This window comes from Vidua chalybeata, chromosome 3 (assembly GCF_026979565.1).
Source record: "Vidua chalybeata isolate OUT-0048 chromosome 3, bVidCha1 merged haplotype, whole genome shotgun sequence".
Classification (NCBI taxonomy): Eukaryota; Metazoa; Chordata; class Aves; order Passeriformes; family Viduidae; genus Vidua; species Vidua chalybeata.
This window is the reverse complement of record NC_071532.1, coordinates 78,542,530-78,562,604: the sequence shown is the minus strand read 5'-3', so window position 1 is coordinate 78,562,604 and position 20,075 is coordinate 78,542,530. Positions and strand designations below refer to the sequence as shown.

Here is a 20,075-nt window from a genome sequence, read left to right as displayed (position 1 = left end):
GAAAAAAGAAGAAATTCACTTCTTACAATAACACCAGATGCCCAAGGAAGAACAAAAGGGCTAATAAAGTTAAGAGAACTATAAGCAGGGCAAACTTAACCAATTCCATGTGTACAGTAGGTCACCATGTGGAAACCTCTACTAATCCTGCAACCTCACTATTCCATCTTCTTGGATGCTGCACAATAGCACTTCCAAGTTATTTTTGGAAGTAAGGTGGGGGAGGGAATCTGGTTAAGAAAGCAGGAAGATATCCAGGAAGAAAAACACATGAGAACATTAAGCAGAACACACCAGCAAGAAATTGCCTCTTTGTTGTTGTTGTTGTTTTTAACATGTTCAGCATTTACTAGTGGAAGATCCCTATCAGTGCGAGTTTGTAAGCTTCCTGGGCAGATGCATCTTCTGGAAGTGGCAAGAAAGAATATCAGGACCCTCCTTTCAGTGGGTACTTTACTAAAGAGGAGGTGCTATATCAATATTACTAAGCCTGCTGAGAGGAACACAAAATGCTAAGTTCAGCCACGTGACATCACTGCAGAAGTACAGGGAAATTTAGAATAAAAAGTGAGAAGTATGTTTCATGACATTCAGATAGTTCCTCCAGTGCTCTCACACTCAATAAGCAGAGCAAGACAGTACCTAAATTATCACTAAACACCACTGTTAGATTTTTTTGTGCAAACAAAAATGAATTCAACATTTTTCAGAGAAGCCAGAGAATCTGTATAAACTACAGAATATCTAACAGAATACCCAGATGTTCTAATTTGACAGGATTGTACATGTCTTTCAGAAGTAATACAACATAACTACATGCATTTACACTTACATCTGATTTTTAGCCGCTTGTCTCTGAGCTTTCCGTTCTTTCCTTTTTTGATCTGGTGGCTTAGCAAAAACAATTTCAATGTTTTCTCCCTCTAAATCTTTGCCATTCATTTCTTCCATTGCCTGAAGGAATTAACCAGACTTTAAATATACTTCCAAGCATAACTGAAGTTATTAATTTTGTTCTATCTTTTAGAGTATGCATTATAAAATTTGTTATCCAGAGCTAAAATAACAATATAAAGCTAAAAAGAGAGATTAGACAATCAGACAGCATAGTATTATGGTTTCCAGTTATGCATTTCCTCTGAACTTGGCTTTCAAACATAGGACTTCATGTATCAGTTTAGAAATCTTCCCCTCAAAACTGAAAACAGGCTTCTAGCTTTGCAAGCTGTTACAATTAATGAAGTGACAGAACTGTCTTCTGAAAGTGCGCATTTTGTAATCCATGAATAAATTCCTAATGTCAGCACACATGCAAACAGCAGAGCTCAGTATATTCTGCTATTCCTTTATTTTACTTACAATACATATCACTTTCTTTTTCAACCAGAAGCCAAAAATTAAAGAGTCATTTACAAGTCATTACAAGTCGATTACAAGGAAAAAACAAACAAACCAACCACAAAAAAAAAACCCAACTCCTCCCCAAATCCACACCACCACCTCCCCACAACCCTCTCCCCAAAAAAACACAAAACAGCAAACTATCAGCTCCTCCCCTACCCTCCCTGCCATGTACAATTCCCATGGGCCACAGTTACTACTGCAAGTTAATTTTGAGAGGAGGAATCCTAAAGATCCTACCTCTTTTAGGGACTCTAAATAGCTAAGTCCTGACAGGATATGTATCTTACTAAGACTCTTCCCCATCATCTTCCTAAGCATCTGCTTTAAGACATATGGATATGTAAGAAAAACTGAATCCCCCTGTATCCTGCATCCACCCACAGAACATTAAAAAAATAGATACACTACAGGCAGGAGGGGAATTACACTTTCCCTTCCTTAACAACACGTGACATCAAGACTGGGCTAGCAAAATCCAGGAATGACAATTACTGAATTGTCCAGCACCCCTCAAAAAAAAAAAAAAAAAAAAAAAAAAAAAAAAAAAAAAAAAAAAAAAAAAAGTGTTTATTCCTGGAAAAATGAATAAAAAACACTACCTAAATTTTTATCACCTGCCCTAGAGAAACTGCTTTAGATTTCTATCAATAATTTGGTGATAAGAGTCATTCAACTTCTGGCACTTGAGTTTGAAATGGTAACAACATTATTATCTTAAAAACTCATCTGCAGAATTACTTAGTGCAGGTGCATTTAAGATCCACTTTTCAAGCTATAATTGCATCATCCTAGGAGACACCCAGAGAGGAGAAAGTTATCAGTGACAGTGTATTATCATTTTTCCAGACAAAGCTTTTTCTCAAATTAGAAGAAGCATACAGCTTCTAACACTGCTTACAACAGAGTTATAGTCCTCTTCACTTACCTTTACAGCACCATCCCGTTCATCAAAATGAATGAAAGCATAGTCTTTTAGCTTCTTCACTCGTTCTAGCTTTCCAAATTGACTGAAGGCCTTTTCTAGAATCTCCTCTGTTACAGTATTGGCAAGATTGCGTACAAACAACACTTTTACCTAAGGGGGTTAAAAAAAAAACAGTACTTAGGAGTATGATCTAATTTCAAACACAAAATGAAGCTTTGCAAGTTACTGCTGTTGGCAGTACTGAAAAAACACCATTACATTTTCTGTACAGCATTTTATATACGTATATATGAATATATACACATAAATAGTCACACAGCATGAGTTAGCTCCAAAGTTCCCTGACAGAAATATTTAATCTGTTATCAAACATGATTACGTAAGTATTAGTATCCTGAAAGTCAATCTAATTTGTGTTAGTGTTTAAAAGGATCCTACCAGCAGTTATCTTCGACCCAGAACACTATTAAACTTGAGAGAAGGTAACCAGAATTGGTTACACACAAAACAATTAACTTATAAAAACATTTAATTGTTTAGACAGGTTTTAGCTCAGTTATTTGCAGAACAGTCATCACTGTAATATCTAGGTCAGAGGTGACAGGCCTGCAGCTTCCAAGCTGCTTAACTTGTGGTTCCCATGCTATAGCTACACCAAACACCTAATGCCAGGACTGTGCTTGCCTGGGGGGCTCTCAGTGACCTGAAGCCACTGCTAAAAGACAGAACTGCAGACAGAGGGGGATACTAAGGCTGACACTGGCCAGTCATCCTTCAACTTTCTCAAGTCAAATTGTGCTGTTCCCTTGAGGAAGAGTCACCCCCAAATAACTGTGGAAGTTTATTCCCTCCCCCAGCTCACTAAAGCACGCAATATGACTCTTAAGCTACACAAAGATTGCTCCACAGCTTCTAAAATCAGAAAGGCAGGTAATCATCCAACCTTTGACTGCCTGACATGGATTAAATCACCAATATAAATTTCATCAATCACCAACTGCACAGGATAAAGGAAAATCTAGAGCAGTCTGACAGAAACTTAAAATAAACCCTTACTTAACCTAGCAGACAACATATACTGGAAAGCAAGAATCACCTATTAGTGACCCAACAGTATTGAAAGATTCATCCTTGTGTCCATGCTAAGGCTGCACTTAATGACTGGACATGAGCATGTTCACATGATGCCATCCATGTGTTCTCACAATTTAAAAGACTCTTCGACTTGTTGAGAAGAGTTTCTTCCACATGCTGGCACCATGCTCTGACAGTTTAATCACCTCCTACTGCCAAGGAATGCTCAGTCTTAGAGCCTACAATGGAGCTGCCAATCAGCTGCAAGACTGCAACTTCTGGTTGCATCCTCTCTGCTCCTACTGGTTTCAAATTAGCTGAGGACATCAAATGAACACTGCACATGGCAGCACTGACTCCTGACCCTGAAGGTCAATACAAGTAACACAATGTGTGAAAGGACCAAGGAAAGCATGCCTTGATTTCTGAAACAGAGCTGTACTCTACTCCCACCACATTCAGGAATTCAATAACCCCAGACACCCTTTTTGGAAGAACTGCTATGTAACTAAGTTACAAAAAAAAAAAACCACCAGGACAGACTTTCATAAATCTGTCTCACTCACTAGCTGAGCTAGGATATGATGCAGAATTTGGAAGAGGGGATACTACAGACCATAAATCTAACCCAGTGTATCAACTCTAGACTTTGGCAATAGTTACTCCTGCTGATTCTCAGGAGATCACAAAAGTCATAGCCAACTCCACAAGGAAAGCTGTTTCCTATTATGCATTAAGCTTCTCTTACATGTCTTGATGGCAAAAGCAACCTTTATTTATTGTAACACATACACAATAACCATTTTTAGTAAAATATCCTAACTGCTACCTTAACCTTATTTCATGGAAATGAATTACAGAAGTTTTGTGATGTAATCAATAGGTTTGAAAACTGCTAACTTTTAAGCAAATGTTCCATATTCTTGTTCTTTAGAAAAGGATGAAAACTAGAACCTCGGAAGGAACCCTAAGTAGCCTAGTAAATTCATGATGACTGACATGATTAAAAACTAGATAGAATAATCACTATTTTTTAAAAGACGCACTAATATAATATTTCCTAAAGAAATAAAAAAACAGCTAATTTTAATTTTCCCAGTGTAGACAAATTCATTAATCTCGAACAACTGAATTTTTAACACCTTTGCTCATGTTACTGATTAGAAGTGTAACTGAATGAGTCAAAGATGATGTAAAAGCTATTAGGCAGGTTAAAGCATAGGTTGAGAGAAGATGAACCCGTTTTTACTTCACTTAAGCCAGCTAAAAAGGGAGGGAAGGGGGAAAAAAAAAGAACTCCTCTTCATTAAAGTTCACACATTATTACACCAAGAATCCATAGATACTCCTAACAAGCAATATACCCAGCACCAGCATTTTGTTTTAAAGGCAGAACTCACATTTAAAAAACTGCTTAAAATTAAGACTATCCCAAAACTTCTGGTATCTGTTCCTTTTCCTCCTCTTACCTACAGCACAAATACTTCAGGCCACATTCTCCAAGGGTTACTAGCCCTGTCTCTTGTCCTGTAATCTGTCAGACAGCCACAAGCATAAGACTTTATTTAGCTGCTTAACCTGCCACTCCAGAACGTCCTCTGCAGCCTCAGCCATCCTACAGAAATCAAGTAAAACATTAAAAAATTTAGCTAGACTACAGGTTTAAGAGGCAACAAAATGACACTTAGGAGAAATTAAACTACCAACACAGCTGCTTGTGAAGTTGGAAAAAAGTTCACTTTGGACCAGAAGTCAATACTTTAACCAAGTATACTCTTGATCCGTTAGTACAAGCACGTATCTCCTGTAGCACATCCATCTAGCTTGAGAATCTAGCTTCATCCCTCATCATGCTCAAGCTACTTTGTATTTAAGATAACAGTCCATTTAAATGATAAGTATTTACCCATACAGTACTCTCCACACTTTTATTAGAAGGACAAAGGAAAAAAGACTCGAGTAAACATTTCAGAAATTTACATTAGTGTCCATGTATTGATGAAATGACATGCCACTTCCGAAAGACTTACAACACTGTTCACCTTCTGGCTACGTATGTGAGTTTGTCTTCCTTATAGCTTGCTCTTATGGACTTGCTCTTCTAGCAGTCTCGACAAGAAAACTGATGACCAAATGATTATTCTGATAAAAACAACCTACTTCTCCTAGTTACAGTTTCCTCCAGAGCCTTCTACCATAGCAATGTGCAAGATGACATGGGTCAATAGCTTTCCCTTTGCTCTGGCCTGACAGTAGTCAGAAGCATTGACAGCCAACCTGCAGCTCACATCCAGGAGATTACTGACTGCAGCAGAAGCTCTGCTGCTCTTTCTCTTAGAAGAAAGATACCAAGAACAGAAAATAAACCTCACACTTAGAGAAGGGCCAGCCTCTGCACAGGTACAGAAGGTGGCCAAGAAAGACTGGTGGAGAGACTTTCCTTGTTGCAAGAATAAACTAAAGGACGCAGCCAGTGAGGAAGGTCAGACACCAATTATCATCTCAGTTTATGTCTTCAGACACAACCCACATGTTCTCTATTTTTTCAGTGTTATTCATAGAGCCTCACTTTTCCATACATCTTCAACCCAAGCTCCATGTCCTATCTTTGGCATGTGGCACCAGATGTATTCAAGCTGATTTTTCTCCATGTTTTCTACATTTCTTTCCTTCATTTCCATGTTTCTTCTCTTTCCATGTCCCATTTCAAATACAAAACAATAGAAGGTATTAACACATTCAAAAAAACTGTACAGTAAATGGGGCAAACCACAATCAAGTTTTAATTTCTTTAGCCTTTCAATCTGCACATCTGCAAACTTACTTAGGAGAGATGCTTGATTATGTCCCCTATAATTTCCTTTCCATCTATTTTGTTATATCAGCAGAAATTGCTGCTTATTAACTGTTTCGTGGATTAGGTCTCTTCTCTTTTGAGCCAAGAAACTAAACATACAGACTGCCATATTTAGAAAGTGCCACCTTCCACAAATTTGACCTGCAAGACTCTTTCCCTGCTGCTGACAGTCTATCATGCTGGGCAAGAAAAATAAAGTCTGCAGACAAGATAGTCCAAAAGCTTCTGTAATACCTGTATTACAAAAGCAGCTTTTTCCCTAAAATGAGCCCCCACCCCAACCCTTTTCCCTTATGGCTCACCAAAGAGGAGATCCCAGCCAAGCTATCTTACTAGGTCCATCAAAGTAGGACTCCAGCAAGTGACGTGTCTCAGATGAGAGTAAAAGCACAGACGAAAAGCAAGCAAAGAGAAAGAGATAAGGATATGGGCTAGCTAAGAGTTTCCATTAAACAACTCAGCTACACAACACAACTGAAAAAGACAGGGTCGGGCAATATCTGATGGAAAAAAAAAAATCAGGTAGTTTGTTTCTGGCAAGGTACCAGGCACATATATAAAAAAACCTGCTACAACGTACTTCAAAATGTTAACAGTCCAGACTTCAGCTTCACCTCAGTATTCGAAATCCAAAATAGTGCCAGTCTAGGTATAAAAAGGAATTAAGTCCCCCAAATTAAAAATAACTACTGAGTCCAAATACAAGCTAATTGCCGAACTTCTCAGAAGTAACTGCTAATGGCAACTTTGAAAATACATTTGTGTACATTTGAACACTGACGTGTTCTTTCTAATGCTGAAGTGATACAGTTACAGGTTTGAAAATAATTAAGGATGTTCTGTGAGGATATCTCTATTTCTGTTCTTCCAAATACTAGGGTACAAAACCATTTTAACTCTAGAAGTCACCACCATCACTTCCAGGAAAAAAAAAATAACTACATCATCCTATGTGTCATATGGCAAGAATTACATTCACTACTCAGCCTTGGGAACACAAAATAATATAAGGCCACACAGAGTTTTTAAACCCACATAATTTCTGAGGTATATTAATTTCTTATCATCACACCTACAGCATCTCTGTCCAGAAGGCTGAAAAGACGTTATTTAATTTTAGGCTAATGCCAGGAAATACCTAATTTGGAACAGAGCACTTTAAATGCACTATGGTCCCCTTACAGCTTTATTACCTTTGCCATGACTTCAGGATCTGGGTCTTCTATAGGGTCAGCCCATTCCACTGTAACAACATTTCCCCAGACTTTCACTTTGCCACTCATTAGCCTACGTCTGGCCTGAGCAGCAGTTTTGTGATCTTCATATTCAAGGAAGCAGAAACCCCGGTTTTTTTTCTTGTCATCAGGCTGATGATACAATATGACATCTGTGAGACCCTCTGAAATTAAATAAAATACGTATTTGTTATGCTTTCAATTCATTGATTTGCATTATAAAGTGCAGGATGTCTTTGCAGCTATGGAAGAATAGTCATTCTCTAACTGAATGGAGGAGAGTTAGGGGCAGCCAAAAGTTTTGCTTTGTCAATTCTCTTCTAAAATCTCTAAGTTACAACTTATCAGTGTGCGTTTTTTCTATAATGTCTAAACAAGAAGAGATAAAAGTTGCAAGACTTCAATACCTAAAAAGTTTATTGCTCCAAAGAACCTGAAGTCTATCATTCAGTAACAGAGAAACAGTACTTTTGCAAGTTCAAATGTTATCAAAAAGAGATTCTTAAAATTTAAGAAGTAAAAAGCACAGAACCAGTTACATTCTTCTGCTTGCTACAGTTTTGCCTTGAGAAGTTTTAAAACATCCATTAGTATTGAAATTATTAAACTTTTAATTCAAATTTCTTTGAACAGATTTTTTAAACATTACACACTTACTCTACAGATAGAACTTAGTCCAGTCTAACTCATCTAATCTAATTACAAATATGTCAGCCCTCAGCAAAACAAGTTTAAAAAAACCCAAACGCCAACACATAAGGTTGAGATAAATGCTGAGTGGTCTCAGTTTGTATTCATCATCAACTATAAGCTAAAAGACAGCTCATCACTGATCACATTTGACACTTGCCAGCTCTATAAAACCTAGTCACTGACTCACCTGTTACTTTGCTGAATTCTTCAACAATTTGCTCCTTGGTTTTACTCTTAGGAATAGAGCCAACAAAAAGCCTATTATTGGCAACAGAGATGCATACACCAATGTGTTTTCCAGACCGAATTTCATGGTTGTTGTACTGCAACAAAAAAATTATTGGACAATCATCAGTTACAAATAATCTTCATGCCCCTGCAACAGCAGCATACCAAATATTTAACTTTGGAAAACCCAGAATTGAGCAATATATTAAATTTTTGCAGCTTAACACATTTTTACGATGCATATTCAATTACTCAGAAGTATACCCATGTTTTCTAAAGTATCTCCACAATTTCAGCCAACAATTATTCTTCCTTCCTTGCTCAAGTCTCTCAACACTTTTTTCTTTAGAAACTTTTTCATACAGAACCATGCAAGTCATCAAGGTCAAGGCTTCTCCCTTCACAACCACGCACAAAAGAAATGCAAGTTCCTCTATAGGCTGTAGCTATATAAATTCTTTATTTGTGTGTAATACAAGACATGAGTTGCAATTAAAGTCAAATTCCCTTCCCTAATTCTGAAGTTCCACAGTTAACAAAAGAGAGTCATGATCAGGTCTTCTCCACAAAATGTTCAAGAGCAAATGGCAAATACTTTCCAAAGCATAAACATTGCACATGTAAAGATAGTCAACAGCAAGAATAACTTTCTAATCTTGAAATCCTAAGACTTCTGTTAAAATGCTTCTCCCATAACACCTAGAAGATATCCTGAACAAATCCGCTGTTTAAGGGGAAAAAAAAGTATTACTGTAGACATCTGTTAACAAAATACCAAAAAATGCCTTTCATTGAGATGCAGACACAGACATGCATCATCCAAATAAGCAGCAGGGAGGACAACTGCTGGTACATCAACCCACTTCTAACTGGAAGCCCTGCAACTGACAGTTCTTTAGCTAAGAAAATGAATTTTGTGGTCAACATCTTATTGCCAAGTAGCAAGAAAGATTTTTAATATCTCATCTAGCTATTTATTCTATGATTTATTTTGTGCTTGATGGTAAATCTTACTACATAAGCTAGTTATCCTCCACCCCATCATGCTTTTATGCAATAAAATCTGGTGGAAGATGTTTATTTATACTTATCTTGGACAAACAAAAACTCCACTACTGAAAATTTTCTAAGCTAGGTAACTGCACCAAAAGTGAGCAAAAAGGAGAACTGTACATGTGAAAAGGACATGGAATGACATCTTCACAATAAATTATGTCTCAAAACATAGCAGGAGACAACAAAGGACTTCTATCTCCATATCTGTTGCCCATGTGGCAGAGGAATAGTTGATTTTTAAGTAGGAAACTGAAGTAGGAGCAGCACTAGCTGCACAGGAAGACTGCATATATATTATCATCACTAATAAACACACACATTAATGAAGAGACAAATTATAGTAGCTAAAAAAGGGAGTCTTCTAAAGAAACATCTTTAAAGAAGCTGACAGCTTATTGGTCTATGGAAGTGATTCTTCACTAGCTGAACTGTACACTAGGAAACATTTCCTTGCATTAGGAAACTTTTTTTTACTGAGAGGGTGCTCAAACACTGGAACTTCCTAGAGAGGTGGTCAATGCCGCAAAGCTGTCCCAGTCTAAGAGAGGCATTTGGACAATGCCCTTGATGATCAAGATGACAGCAACAATTTTGATCAGCCATGAAATGGTCAGGCAGATGGACTAGATGATCGGAGCAGGTCCCTTTCAAATTAAATACTCTATTCTATATGGATAATAGAAAGTATTATCCAACTATTCCTGCTGAAGTCTAACACCAAAGTCTGGCTACAAATCTAATCTAATCTAAGAGTCTCTCATACAACTCAGTATGTTGTATGACAGTAAAATTAACAAAGTAAAATTAATATTTTCTACCATTTTGCAGTTCCACTGATAGTTTCTAGTAGATTTTTTTCTCTTCCAATATATTAACCACTATTTTTCACTGCATGTTTCTCTCTACACAGCGAAAAAGTCTTCAGTTAGGTGTTCTTGAACATCAAATTGGTAATTTTTAGGTAAATACTTTGCATACCATCTGCAAACTCAGATTAGCCATAAAAAGGCTCAGATCATGATCTGGGTAAAGTGCCAAAACAGTCAGGCTATCAAAGTAGCTATGTCAGCATACTGCTTCCCCCTCCTGTCACCATGGAATCTGTGTCTGAAGTCAGTAGCAGAGATTGCCACCCTCTAGACAATGTAATAGTTTTGGTGTTTTCTCACTGACTTATGTAAGAACTCACTAACAAGTCAAAATATGCAGGTCTGTCCTGTCACTGTACTAACGTAAATTTTCACTACTAATTTTAGTTTACTAGGAGCAAATGGCAAGCTGTATCTCCATGCATAGTTGGCAAACTGCTTAACTCACCTGTACTTCCATTCTGATCAAGCTTACACCTGTTCTAGTCAAAAATATACTGAATGCTTCAATAGTTTTCAGTATGTTTTCCTACAAGTGTCACCAGAAAAGTTTTCATTCTGTACATATCTACAGTGACCTTATTCACACAGAAATCTTTTCAAAAACTTAACTCTAGCGCTAAACTTCTTATGAAATAGGAAGGAGAACTGAACATGAGTGCAGAAGGACACAACTGGAGTTGTAATTCTTGAAGAGTATAAAGTAAATTAAACACGTTAACAGAGGAAAAAGTGACAGATTTAAAAAATCACACTTTGACCGCGAATGCTTGTGTGAACATCTGAGATGCCATTTCTACTTAATTAGCAAAGGGTTAACCACACTAAATTAATACTAGTCACAAAAAATAGGAGAGAATTCCCTAAATTGTGTTTCAAATAGTTCTGGCTGTGCTTAAGACAAAACTGGAGTGATACTATGGCCTGATACTGAGAAGAATTACAGATATGAAGAATAATTAATTATAAGTGGCTTAAAAATGCATATTCATAAACAAAATCAAGACTTCAACCTTTTAAACTGCAAGACTTCTTCTTGCTAACAAATAAAGTAAGTCAACATTAAGTGCATCCAGAAATTTTAATTCAGCTTTACATTAAGTTGACCTACAGACTGTGGAAGACACATACAGCAGCCACACAAACATTAATTGTATGCAAAATACGTTACACCAATTCCAGGAGCCTGAAGACAGGTCAGTTAATTCTCTACTGCAGTTTGGTATTGACAAAAACATAGCTGCCTCTTATTACTCAAAAGCCTATAGGCAATGCAGATACTTTTAATCTCATTTTTTCTATATTGCACTGGAAAAAAAAAAAAAAGCCTCTTGGAAAAAGATAGGAAATAACAGAGAACCATTATCCCAAGGAATCCAGAAAGCTGGGAAGTTGTATACACCTAAGATTACAGGCAGTATCAAAAAAGAACATCACCTGTTAAAATGTTAAAATGTTATGAAAATACCTAGGACCAAGTGTTCAGTGTTTTGAAGAGGTCTTTCAGCAGTATCTCCCATGCATGTGTAACTAATACAAGTTATAGACCTACAATTTTCAACTGAACTCAACAGGCACAATTTGCTAATACTCCTGCAAACCAGATAGGTAACTTGGGAATAACTTTTAGATAACTTGGGAAACTTATCTACCAAACTACTCAGTCACCTCTGGTTGAAATCACTCCAAAAAAACTGACACATATCACAGAATCCAATTTAAGACTAACACTACTTTCTAAGAGTTTAGCATGGAAGTTGAAAGACTACTCCATCAACTGCAAGACTTCTCAGCTATTACCCTCAGCGGCTATTTGACTCACAAGCAGAACACAGTGTGCTTTTTTCCTGCATATCAAAGATCAGACATAAAGGGACATCAAGTAGCTCCTTTCCTTGTGTCGTCTAGTGGAAGACTGAGGCTAGGATCTGATGTTACTTTTCTGGGAACATGACTTGAATGACTTTCCAGAGCATGTTGCCTTTAAGCAAAATCCAGCAAAATGAAGAAAAATTGCTTTTTTTCATTTACTAGGTGCCTCTGAGAACTTATGTGATTTGATTCACTGTTCTGCTAAGTTTTAAGAGTTAACTCTTAAGCGTTCACACACACTCCGAACAGCTAGGTTGACAATGAAAGTACAAAGAGAACACACAGTTATCCCCAGTATTATCTAACTGTACACTGGAACAACCAACTGTTCTTATTTAAAAAGCTAATCCGCATATACCACATTGGTTTTGTACTTCCACTTTTGCAGATATTTGTGTGCTTTCTCAAAACAAATTCCCATTTTCAGCTTGATTTGTCTCCACCAATTGACTTGTCAATAGGGTACCTTAGTTTAAGCTATACCTCATTACAAACAAAGGTTTTTAGTTAACCCTACTACAGCAATACAGTATCAGTATACTTCAGAACGTGTGTGGTTAGCACTCGCAAGTCATACCACACACACTAATCTTGGCCATACCAGTGTAGCTCTAACCAGCTGAAAAAATTCAAATTTAACTTAGCCAGGAAAATAAAGGCCCTGTGCAAGGATCAGGGTAGTGTTTCTCCCCACCCTCTTCTTTAGTGATGGGTACTTCACGCATAAAACCTGAGAAGCTTATTAGGAGTACACCCCATCAAACTACTTCATACCTCTGTGTAAAACAGAGGGAATGCTCCTTAGACTGGCAGGATTTATGATGTTTTCCTGTCAGCTGCAACAAACAGAACAGACCTTCAAGGCTCAAGAGACATTTTTTTCCCCATCTGAAGTATCTTATAAAATTCTGTGACTTTGAAGCACTCATCCAGCCTGGGCCCCCTGCTGGTGCAGAAACACATCAGGAGTCAGAGACACCGTGACCAGCATTGCCCTTGTACCACAGCAACTCCACCACCACTGCTCTCCAGAACTCATACAGATGCAGATACCTCAGAAGTCACCACTGCTAATACAACTTTGGTTAATAATAAAGGCTCATCTAACTGGACCAAACAGCAGTCCATCAGCTTTTTTTTCCCCTGCTGCTAATGCAGTCAGAAAATCTTCATATGCAATAAGGAAATAAATTTAACACCTAGTGGAAATGTTATGAAGTAATCTAACAATAACAGTTTCACCTTAAGCATTTAAGCACTAGGACCAGGAGGACAACTGCTTCTGAGCCAGAGTGCACTTCATCAAAAAAGAAAAATCCAAGAAAACTCACCAGTTTAACAGCTTCCTGAGCTGCTTCTTTAGTACAAAAAGTGACGAAAGCATATCCTCTGTTTAGACCAGTTAGTGGATCCATCATTAAGCGGAGATCCCATATAGGTCCGGCTTTCTCAAATAATGGAACAAGTTCATCTTCAAACAAGTCTCTCGGAATCTTGCCCACAAATATCTACAACAGAGATACAAAGCACTGTTTATAAAAAGTATTTCCAATGAGTAGGTCTGCATCTGCATAAACATCTTCTCCTTCTTACCTCTGTACCAACAGAAGGTTGCTGTCCTGAATATACAGACTCTGGAGGAGGTCCACCATATTTCCTCTGTCCAGTAGTCACATCAAGAGTGTAGCCAGTTCTCTCCAACAGTGCCTTCAAGTAAGACACTTAAAATTTTAAAATCACATACAAACTGAGCAAGTTTAGCTGCACTTAATTCACAGACAGACATGCTTCTAATTCCTTTTAAACTGTACTGCTTTGAAGTGCCCATAAACAAATCTACTGCTAGTACGTCAACAAGAAACTTGCAAAACAATTAACAGAACTATAAGAACTATAGCTGCTAGAAAATTAGAGATTCACATCCAGTTTTCCCAATTCCTTCATTTTCATTAAAAAAAAAAAAAAAAGCCAAGTAATATAATAGTAACAGAGCTTCCCTTTAATTAGGAAGATCTTAGTCTGAGCCACTTCTTGTTTTGGCATGCCCAATCCTGCAGACGTTTATGCAGAAGAGTTCCCTGCACTTAATGAGATTACTCATAAGTGTGAAGTTAAAGAACACATGTTTAAGTGCTTACACCCCTGGAACACTGTACAGACTGCTTCAGGTACCCAGCTACCCAAGTGGTAGTACTATGTACTTTCTCTTATCATCCCCCCTTCAAATTCCTTGTAGGCTTATACAGGATCCCAGAACAACTAACCCTCACTAGAACCACTGCACATAGTTACAGATATAGTTAGATATAGTTACAGGCATAATACCAACTTAAAATGTTAGCTGGCATTCAGTATGCAAACACATGAGAAACTCCTCTGAAATTAAGTCTTTCATAATAATTTTGCACAAAGACAAATCAACTCTACACACAAAGAAACTGCATATTAAACAAGCCAAATTATAGTCAAGAGTTAGCAATTTTACAACTACAAAATTGCAGTTATTTTAAACGCTAGAGCCATCAGCAGTAAAAGCCATGCTACTTGAAGTTATTGACCAAGTCCTCATAACACTGTTGTTTTATGTGGCAGTGACAAAAACTGTACCAGTTTTTTTTTTAGTTTATAATTAAGGGCATCTCAGCCTCAAAATAAAGAGAAAAAAGATTTTCTAATTTTACAGGGCACATAGTTATTTGTAACAATCATTTTATACTATATACATGAAGAAAGAGTCTCTGGGGGTTTTTTACCACATAACCTAAACATGCTTAGATGGTTTTCCTTTCCTTAAGTTTTGGTAAAGTTGCTAATCACAGTATTTTATAACAAATCATCATATGCCTAACTCTCTGAGAAAGGAGTCTTTTGCTAGCAGCAGACATGGTCAAAAAAATAATATACCCATTAAGACAGTTTGGGTACAATTTATGAGGAGAGTGATTATGTCATGAGAAGTGGGCTAAATCCTAAATCCATTACAATCTGTTTTTTCAGACACATGGTATCTCCTCCCTATTGTGGAGCTGCTCTAAATCTGAACTAAGGGGGCGGAGTGGAAACAGCAACAAAAAAAACAGAACACAAAAAACAATCAGCAGTAGCTGAACTTATGTATTTTGAACTTGAGTAACTATGCTGACAAGTATGCACAAACTTTTTACTGTGAAATAGAGTAACTGTCTCAATAAGAAATAGAGCAAACTTAAAACCTTTTTCACTTTTATATGTTTGGTTCCAGCAATATAATAACTTTCTACTTCAAATGGGAAAAGAGCAAGACAAAATTTCAAGTGACAGCTTTCAACAATGACAAATATGACAAATAATCTGTAATAATCTTTTTAAGAAAAGCAGTTCCAAAACAACCAACATAACTATCACAATAACTCAGAAAAACAAACAACAGGTAGACCTCATAACTTTTAATTTTTACTGACATACCTTAATTTTTGCCTCATCTGGTCCTTTGCTAGAATCTGCCACCTTGGTCCCCTGTTTTTCCCTCTGCCTGTATGTCTTCATGACTCCACATAAAAAGGCACTTTTGTTCTGCAAAAGATACAATCTTCAGTTCTGAAAACATGACAAGCAGGAATCTCATTCTACCTTGAACTAATATAGTGTTCACTTCACGTATCACACATGGATCACTGAAGAGACTCACACCTCTTCCCAGAAAACAGTTTATCCCCCAACAATTATACTGTAAATTGCTAAATGTTACCTGAACATGTGAGAGATCACTGTCTTTAAACTGCTGAAGCACTGCCAGTGCACCTTCTTCATTGAATTCCTTTAAAGCTTCAATAGCTCTTTCATCTAGATCGCTATGTGCAACTAGCCCTAGAGAAAAGAAAAAAATTACTAATTATATTTGGTCAGTAATCTTTGTAAAACCTAATGTAGCATCCTTAACACATTTCAGTGACCTCTAAATCAATTACTGATTAAAGTTACTATGCATAAAAAACCATTTAGTTCCTTTGAAGTTAAATATTTAAGGATATATAATCCTTTCATTAAAACCAAAAAGAGCTAAGACTCAGAGTAAAAGTTACTACATTTATGTGTTCATTTGACTTCTGTGAAACTCAGATGTTACATGGGCCAAGTTTAATTTCAATATCCTGAAGCTGAATTCAGAGGAGTCTATCAAAACCTAACTTAGCTTGCCTAGCAATGGTACCTTGGTATGTTTTTAGAACACTATAAATACAAATAAACTGCAGCACTAAAAATGGCCATCACAGTCCAAAAATCAAGCTTAAAAAATGCTGGCTATTACCACATCTGAAAAAACCAACACCATAACTTTAGCATCCATGAGCCCAAACACTATGTCAGGAAGTATCCCTTACACAAGAAGATGCATACCAAGGCTTTAGTTTCTTATGGTTACCTACAATTACCGGAAAAAATGCACATAGACCACATCATCTGCTCCTCCTAAAAATCATCTGTTGCCTATTCCAGCTGTTGCTCTGGTCCTCTGCATACTTCTTCCCACCCCTCCACCCAAGTAGCCTGGGACTTTCCGCTAAAAGATACTACAATGAATTGAAGTACTGAGAATAAAACATCCAGATTTTGATAAGGCTGCAGTTCCCATACTTTTGGAAACCACAAAAAGTTGCTATTTTAGCCCAAAGACAGCAGAATCCAATAAAATAATTGTATGTGTAGTTTTGCAAGTCTTAGATCTTACCTGCAACGTAAATTTCATCTAGTTTTTCAGCAACTTTCTGTGGTAAACCAGCATCAAGCAATGTCTGGAAATGCTCAGAATGGGTAACTGCAGCAGAAGTATCCATGGGCTCTTCAGTACCATTCCCATTAACATGTTCAGTAGCCATGTTTCCAGGTATCTGTTCAAATGCAATAAGCATCAGAATTAAGCTAAATATATCTTCATGTAACACAATTCAAGTGACAATACATGCAACAGACTACCCTATTCTTTGAAAGTCATGGGGGAAAAAAATATAAAAAATAGCAGATCACCGCCCTGACACTTTTTTTTTTAGCTTTGCAAGGCGCAGGAAATTCCTCACAAGAAGCACTAACACAAAGGAAAGCCCTAACACCACTGCTTGGGGGGGGGTGGGGTAGCTTTCACTGCAGGTTTTACACAACCCAGACAGACACTGACTCACCTCCCCTCTCTCTAACACACTCCCTAAGACACTCTGAACAAGTTAGAAATGGAGCAAAAAGGCAAGAGCGGGGGTGGCAGGACAAGCAAACCTGCCACATGCACCGCGATACCGTCACTGACACTCGCTGCCGCCTCCACTGTCCGCTGTAAACTCGCTGCCCCTCGGCGCACGCCGCCTCTCCAGGCCCCGGGCGCGGCCGGGATCCCTTCCCGCCTCCACTTCGGTGCCGGCCGGGCAAGCGAGAGGAACAAAGCGCTCTTCCCAGCCCGCACCCACCCACGGCGGCGGCGGCCATGAGCCCGATGGAAACACGTGCTCCGCGCGTTCAGATGTCCTACAACTTCCTCCAGTGACCGACTTCCCCCCCTCCCCGCAACACTCCCGCGGGAGGAGCGGCTCCCCCCCGCCCGGAGCCCCGGCCATTCCCCACCTCTCACCCTATTCCCCCCGGAGAGCGGGTTGCAACACCCCCGGCCCGATTTCACCACCCGGCCGGGAGCTCGCGGAGCCTCCCGGCCCCGCCGGCGCCTCCCAGCCACGCTCCTGTCCGGAACAATGCAAGGCCCCGTTTCCCAGCCAGGAAACACCGCTGCCCATCGCCCACCGCCTCCCGACGTGACCGGGGCCACGCCAAACGCGGACGGTCCCGCTCCCCGCGCACACGCTGGGCCACCGAGGCCGCGGTTCGCCCCCTGCCCCTCACGGGCAATGAATGGAGCGGCGGGGCCGGCGGGACAATAAGGCGGGAGCCACGCGCCCCGCGCCGGCCCGGCTCGGGTGGTGCCCCGGCCGCCGCCGCCACGCCGGGCCCGCGCACCGGCCCGGCCGCCCCCCGCCCGCCCGACAGCGGCGGCCACGAAGGCAGCGCCAGCAGCTCCTCCACCCATCGCGCAGCGCCCCGGCCCCACGGCGCTGCAGGGCCCCAGCGTGCGCCTCCCGCCCTCCGCCGCCTCAGCCCGCTCTGCCACCCGGCCCGCTCCCACCCCGGCAGCGCCCGGCAGCCCTGACCTGTGTGTGTGTCTGCGGGGGGGAAGAACCGCCGTGTGCGAAGGCTCTCTCGGGGCGCGGGTCGCGGCTCGGCGTGCTGAGGCGCTGCCCCCGTTCCGCGCTCCCGCGGCGGTGTGTCCGGGCAGTGCTGCTGCTGGAGCTGGCGTAAAATGGCGGCCGCTCGAGCGCTCACGCCGCTGCTGCTGCTGCTGCTGCTGGCACCAGCCCCGGCCCCTTCCACTCCGCGCGGGGGGGGGGGGGGGCGGGCGGAGGGCGGGCGGGAGCGGAGCGGGGGGAGAGGGAAGAGAGGAGGAGGAGGAGGAGGAGGAGGCGCCGCCGCGCGCGCTGGCGCAGCCCCAAAACCCGGGGTCTCCCAGGCAGCTCCGCAAGGGTTATATCGCCGAGCCCCGCCCGCCCGCGCGCGCGCGCCCGCCCTCCCCGCTGTCCGCCCCACGCGCGCGCTCTCCGCCTGCCATGCGGAGCGGCGCGCGCCGCTGCCGCCCCGCGCTCCTCTCCCTCCGCCCCGCGTGAAGCGCTGCTGAGGGGAGGCGGCGGCGGCGGCGGGACGGGCCCCGAGCGCGGACCGTGCGCTCCGCGGCGCCGCCCGCCTGCACCTGTGCGGGCTCGGCGCCGGCGGAGCGGCCGCGGCCGCACCGGGATTGGGCGAGCGGCCGTTCCCACGGCGCGCAGGTGGCACAAAACGGGGGAGAACGGCGGCGGCCGCAGGAGGAGGGGGGGCTTGGGAGAAAGTCCCGGCCCGCGGCGGGGAGGGGACGGAGAAGACAAAGCCACGCATACAAAGGGAGGGGAGAGCCACGCTTTGTGTGGCTGCCGGCCAGGCGAGCCCGGAGGCGCTCGGCGTTCTCGCACTGGAGACGGGAGGCGCCTCACCCCTGCCCAGAGGGGCGCCCCGCGCTCAGCACCGGCCCCTCGGACTGCGCGCCCCGGCAGAACCGCCGGGCGGAGGCAGAGTTTGGCCGAGGGGAACGGGAGTTTCCTTCAGGCGCTGCGCGGCGTGGCGGCGTCCACCGGGGCCCCAGGGTCGGCGGAGGGAAGGCGCTGAAGGCAGCACGGGCTGGGGCGCCGCGCAGCTCCAGCGCCGGAATTCCGCAGAACGGGCCCAGGAGCGGCGCCTTTGCCCCGCAGCCACGCTTGGAGCGCGGCCTCGGCGGTGATTTAACTTTCTCCTGATGGCCCCAGTGGAATGCGGGTCTGCCTGCACAGCGCTGTCAGAGGCGCGTTCCTCGCTAAAGCGTACACTTGAGAATCCCAGTTCTGAGCACGTCGCGCTTGCACACCCCGCACGAAGAAACTTGGAAACCAACCTACTGATCTCTGCCAGAGTTGTGCGTCCAGATAAAGACAGCAAAACGGAGGCAGGAAGGCACATACAGTATTACTCACTTCCCCAGAGGCAGCTCAGCCACAAGTTGAGCGGTGCCTGCTGCCCCTGAGCCCGGCCGAATACTTCCAGCATATCTGCAGTACTTTAAAAACACTTGAACCTGTGCGGTGGAGCAAGCACAGACAATTACGGGGTTAGTTCAGTGTCAACAAATGCTCACATGCTGGCGTATAAGTATGTGAAACATACAACTGGTATTCGGTGATACAAGGAAAAAAAAAAGATCTTTTCAAGTATTCATGCTGTAAGACTTCATGAAAACCTAGACCATTCAAATTTGTCTGAAATAGGAACAAATACAAGACAAGATG

At 41.6% G+C, this 20,075-nt stretch overlaps 1 protein-coding gene across 3 annotated transcripts in view; it reads right to left on the bottom strand.

The window, feature by feature from the left end:
* SYNCRIP (synaptotagmin binding cytoplasmic RNA interacting protein) overlaps positions 1-18,586 on the bottom strand; it is a 25,156-nt gene extending 6,570 nt beyond the window's left edge. For 2 of the 3 annotated variants that reach the window (XM_053937807.1, XM_053937808.1), the window contains exons 1-10: positions 18,381-18,586; positions 16,922-17,081; positions 15,941-16,059; positions 15,658-15,765; positions 13,807-13,920; positions 13,545-13,721; positions 8,376-8,511; positions 7,454-7,659; positions 2,330-2,479; positions 833-954 (exon numbers count right to left, since the gene is read on the bottom strand). In XM_053937807.1, the coding sequence (XP_053793782.1) occupies positions 833-954; positions 2,330-2,479; positions 7,454-7,659; positions 8,376-8,511; positions 13,545-13,721; positions 13,807-13,920; positions 15,658-15,765; positions 15,941-16,059; positions 16,922-17,069 (1,280 nt within the window). In that variant the 5' untranslated portion in view covers positions 17,070-17,081; positions 18,381-18,586. The remainder of the gene's footprint in view (positions 1-832; positions 955-2,329; positions 2,480-7,453; positions 7,660-8,375; positions 8,512-13,544; positions 13,722-13,806; positions 13,921-15,657; positions 15,766-15,940; positions 16,060-16,921; positions 17,082-18,380) is intronic. The other variant, XM_053937806.1, reaches the window with a different exon arrangement.
* Positions 18,587-20,075: the final 1,489 nt, after the last annotated feature.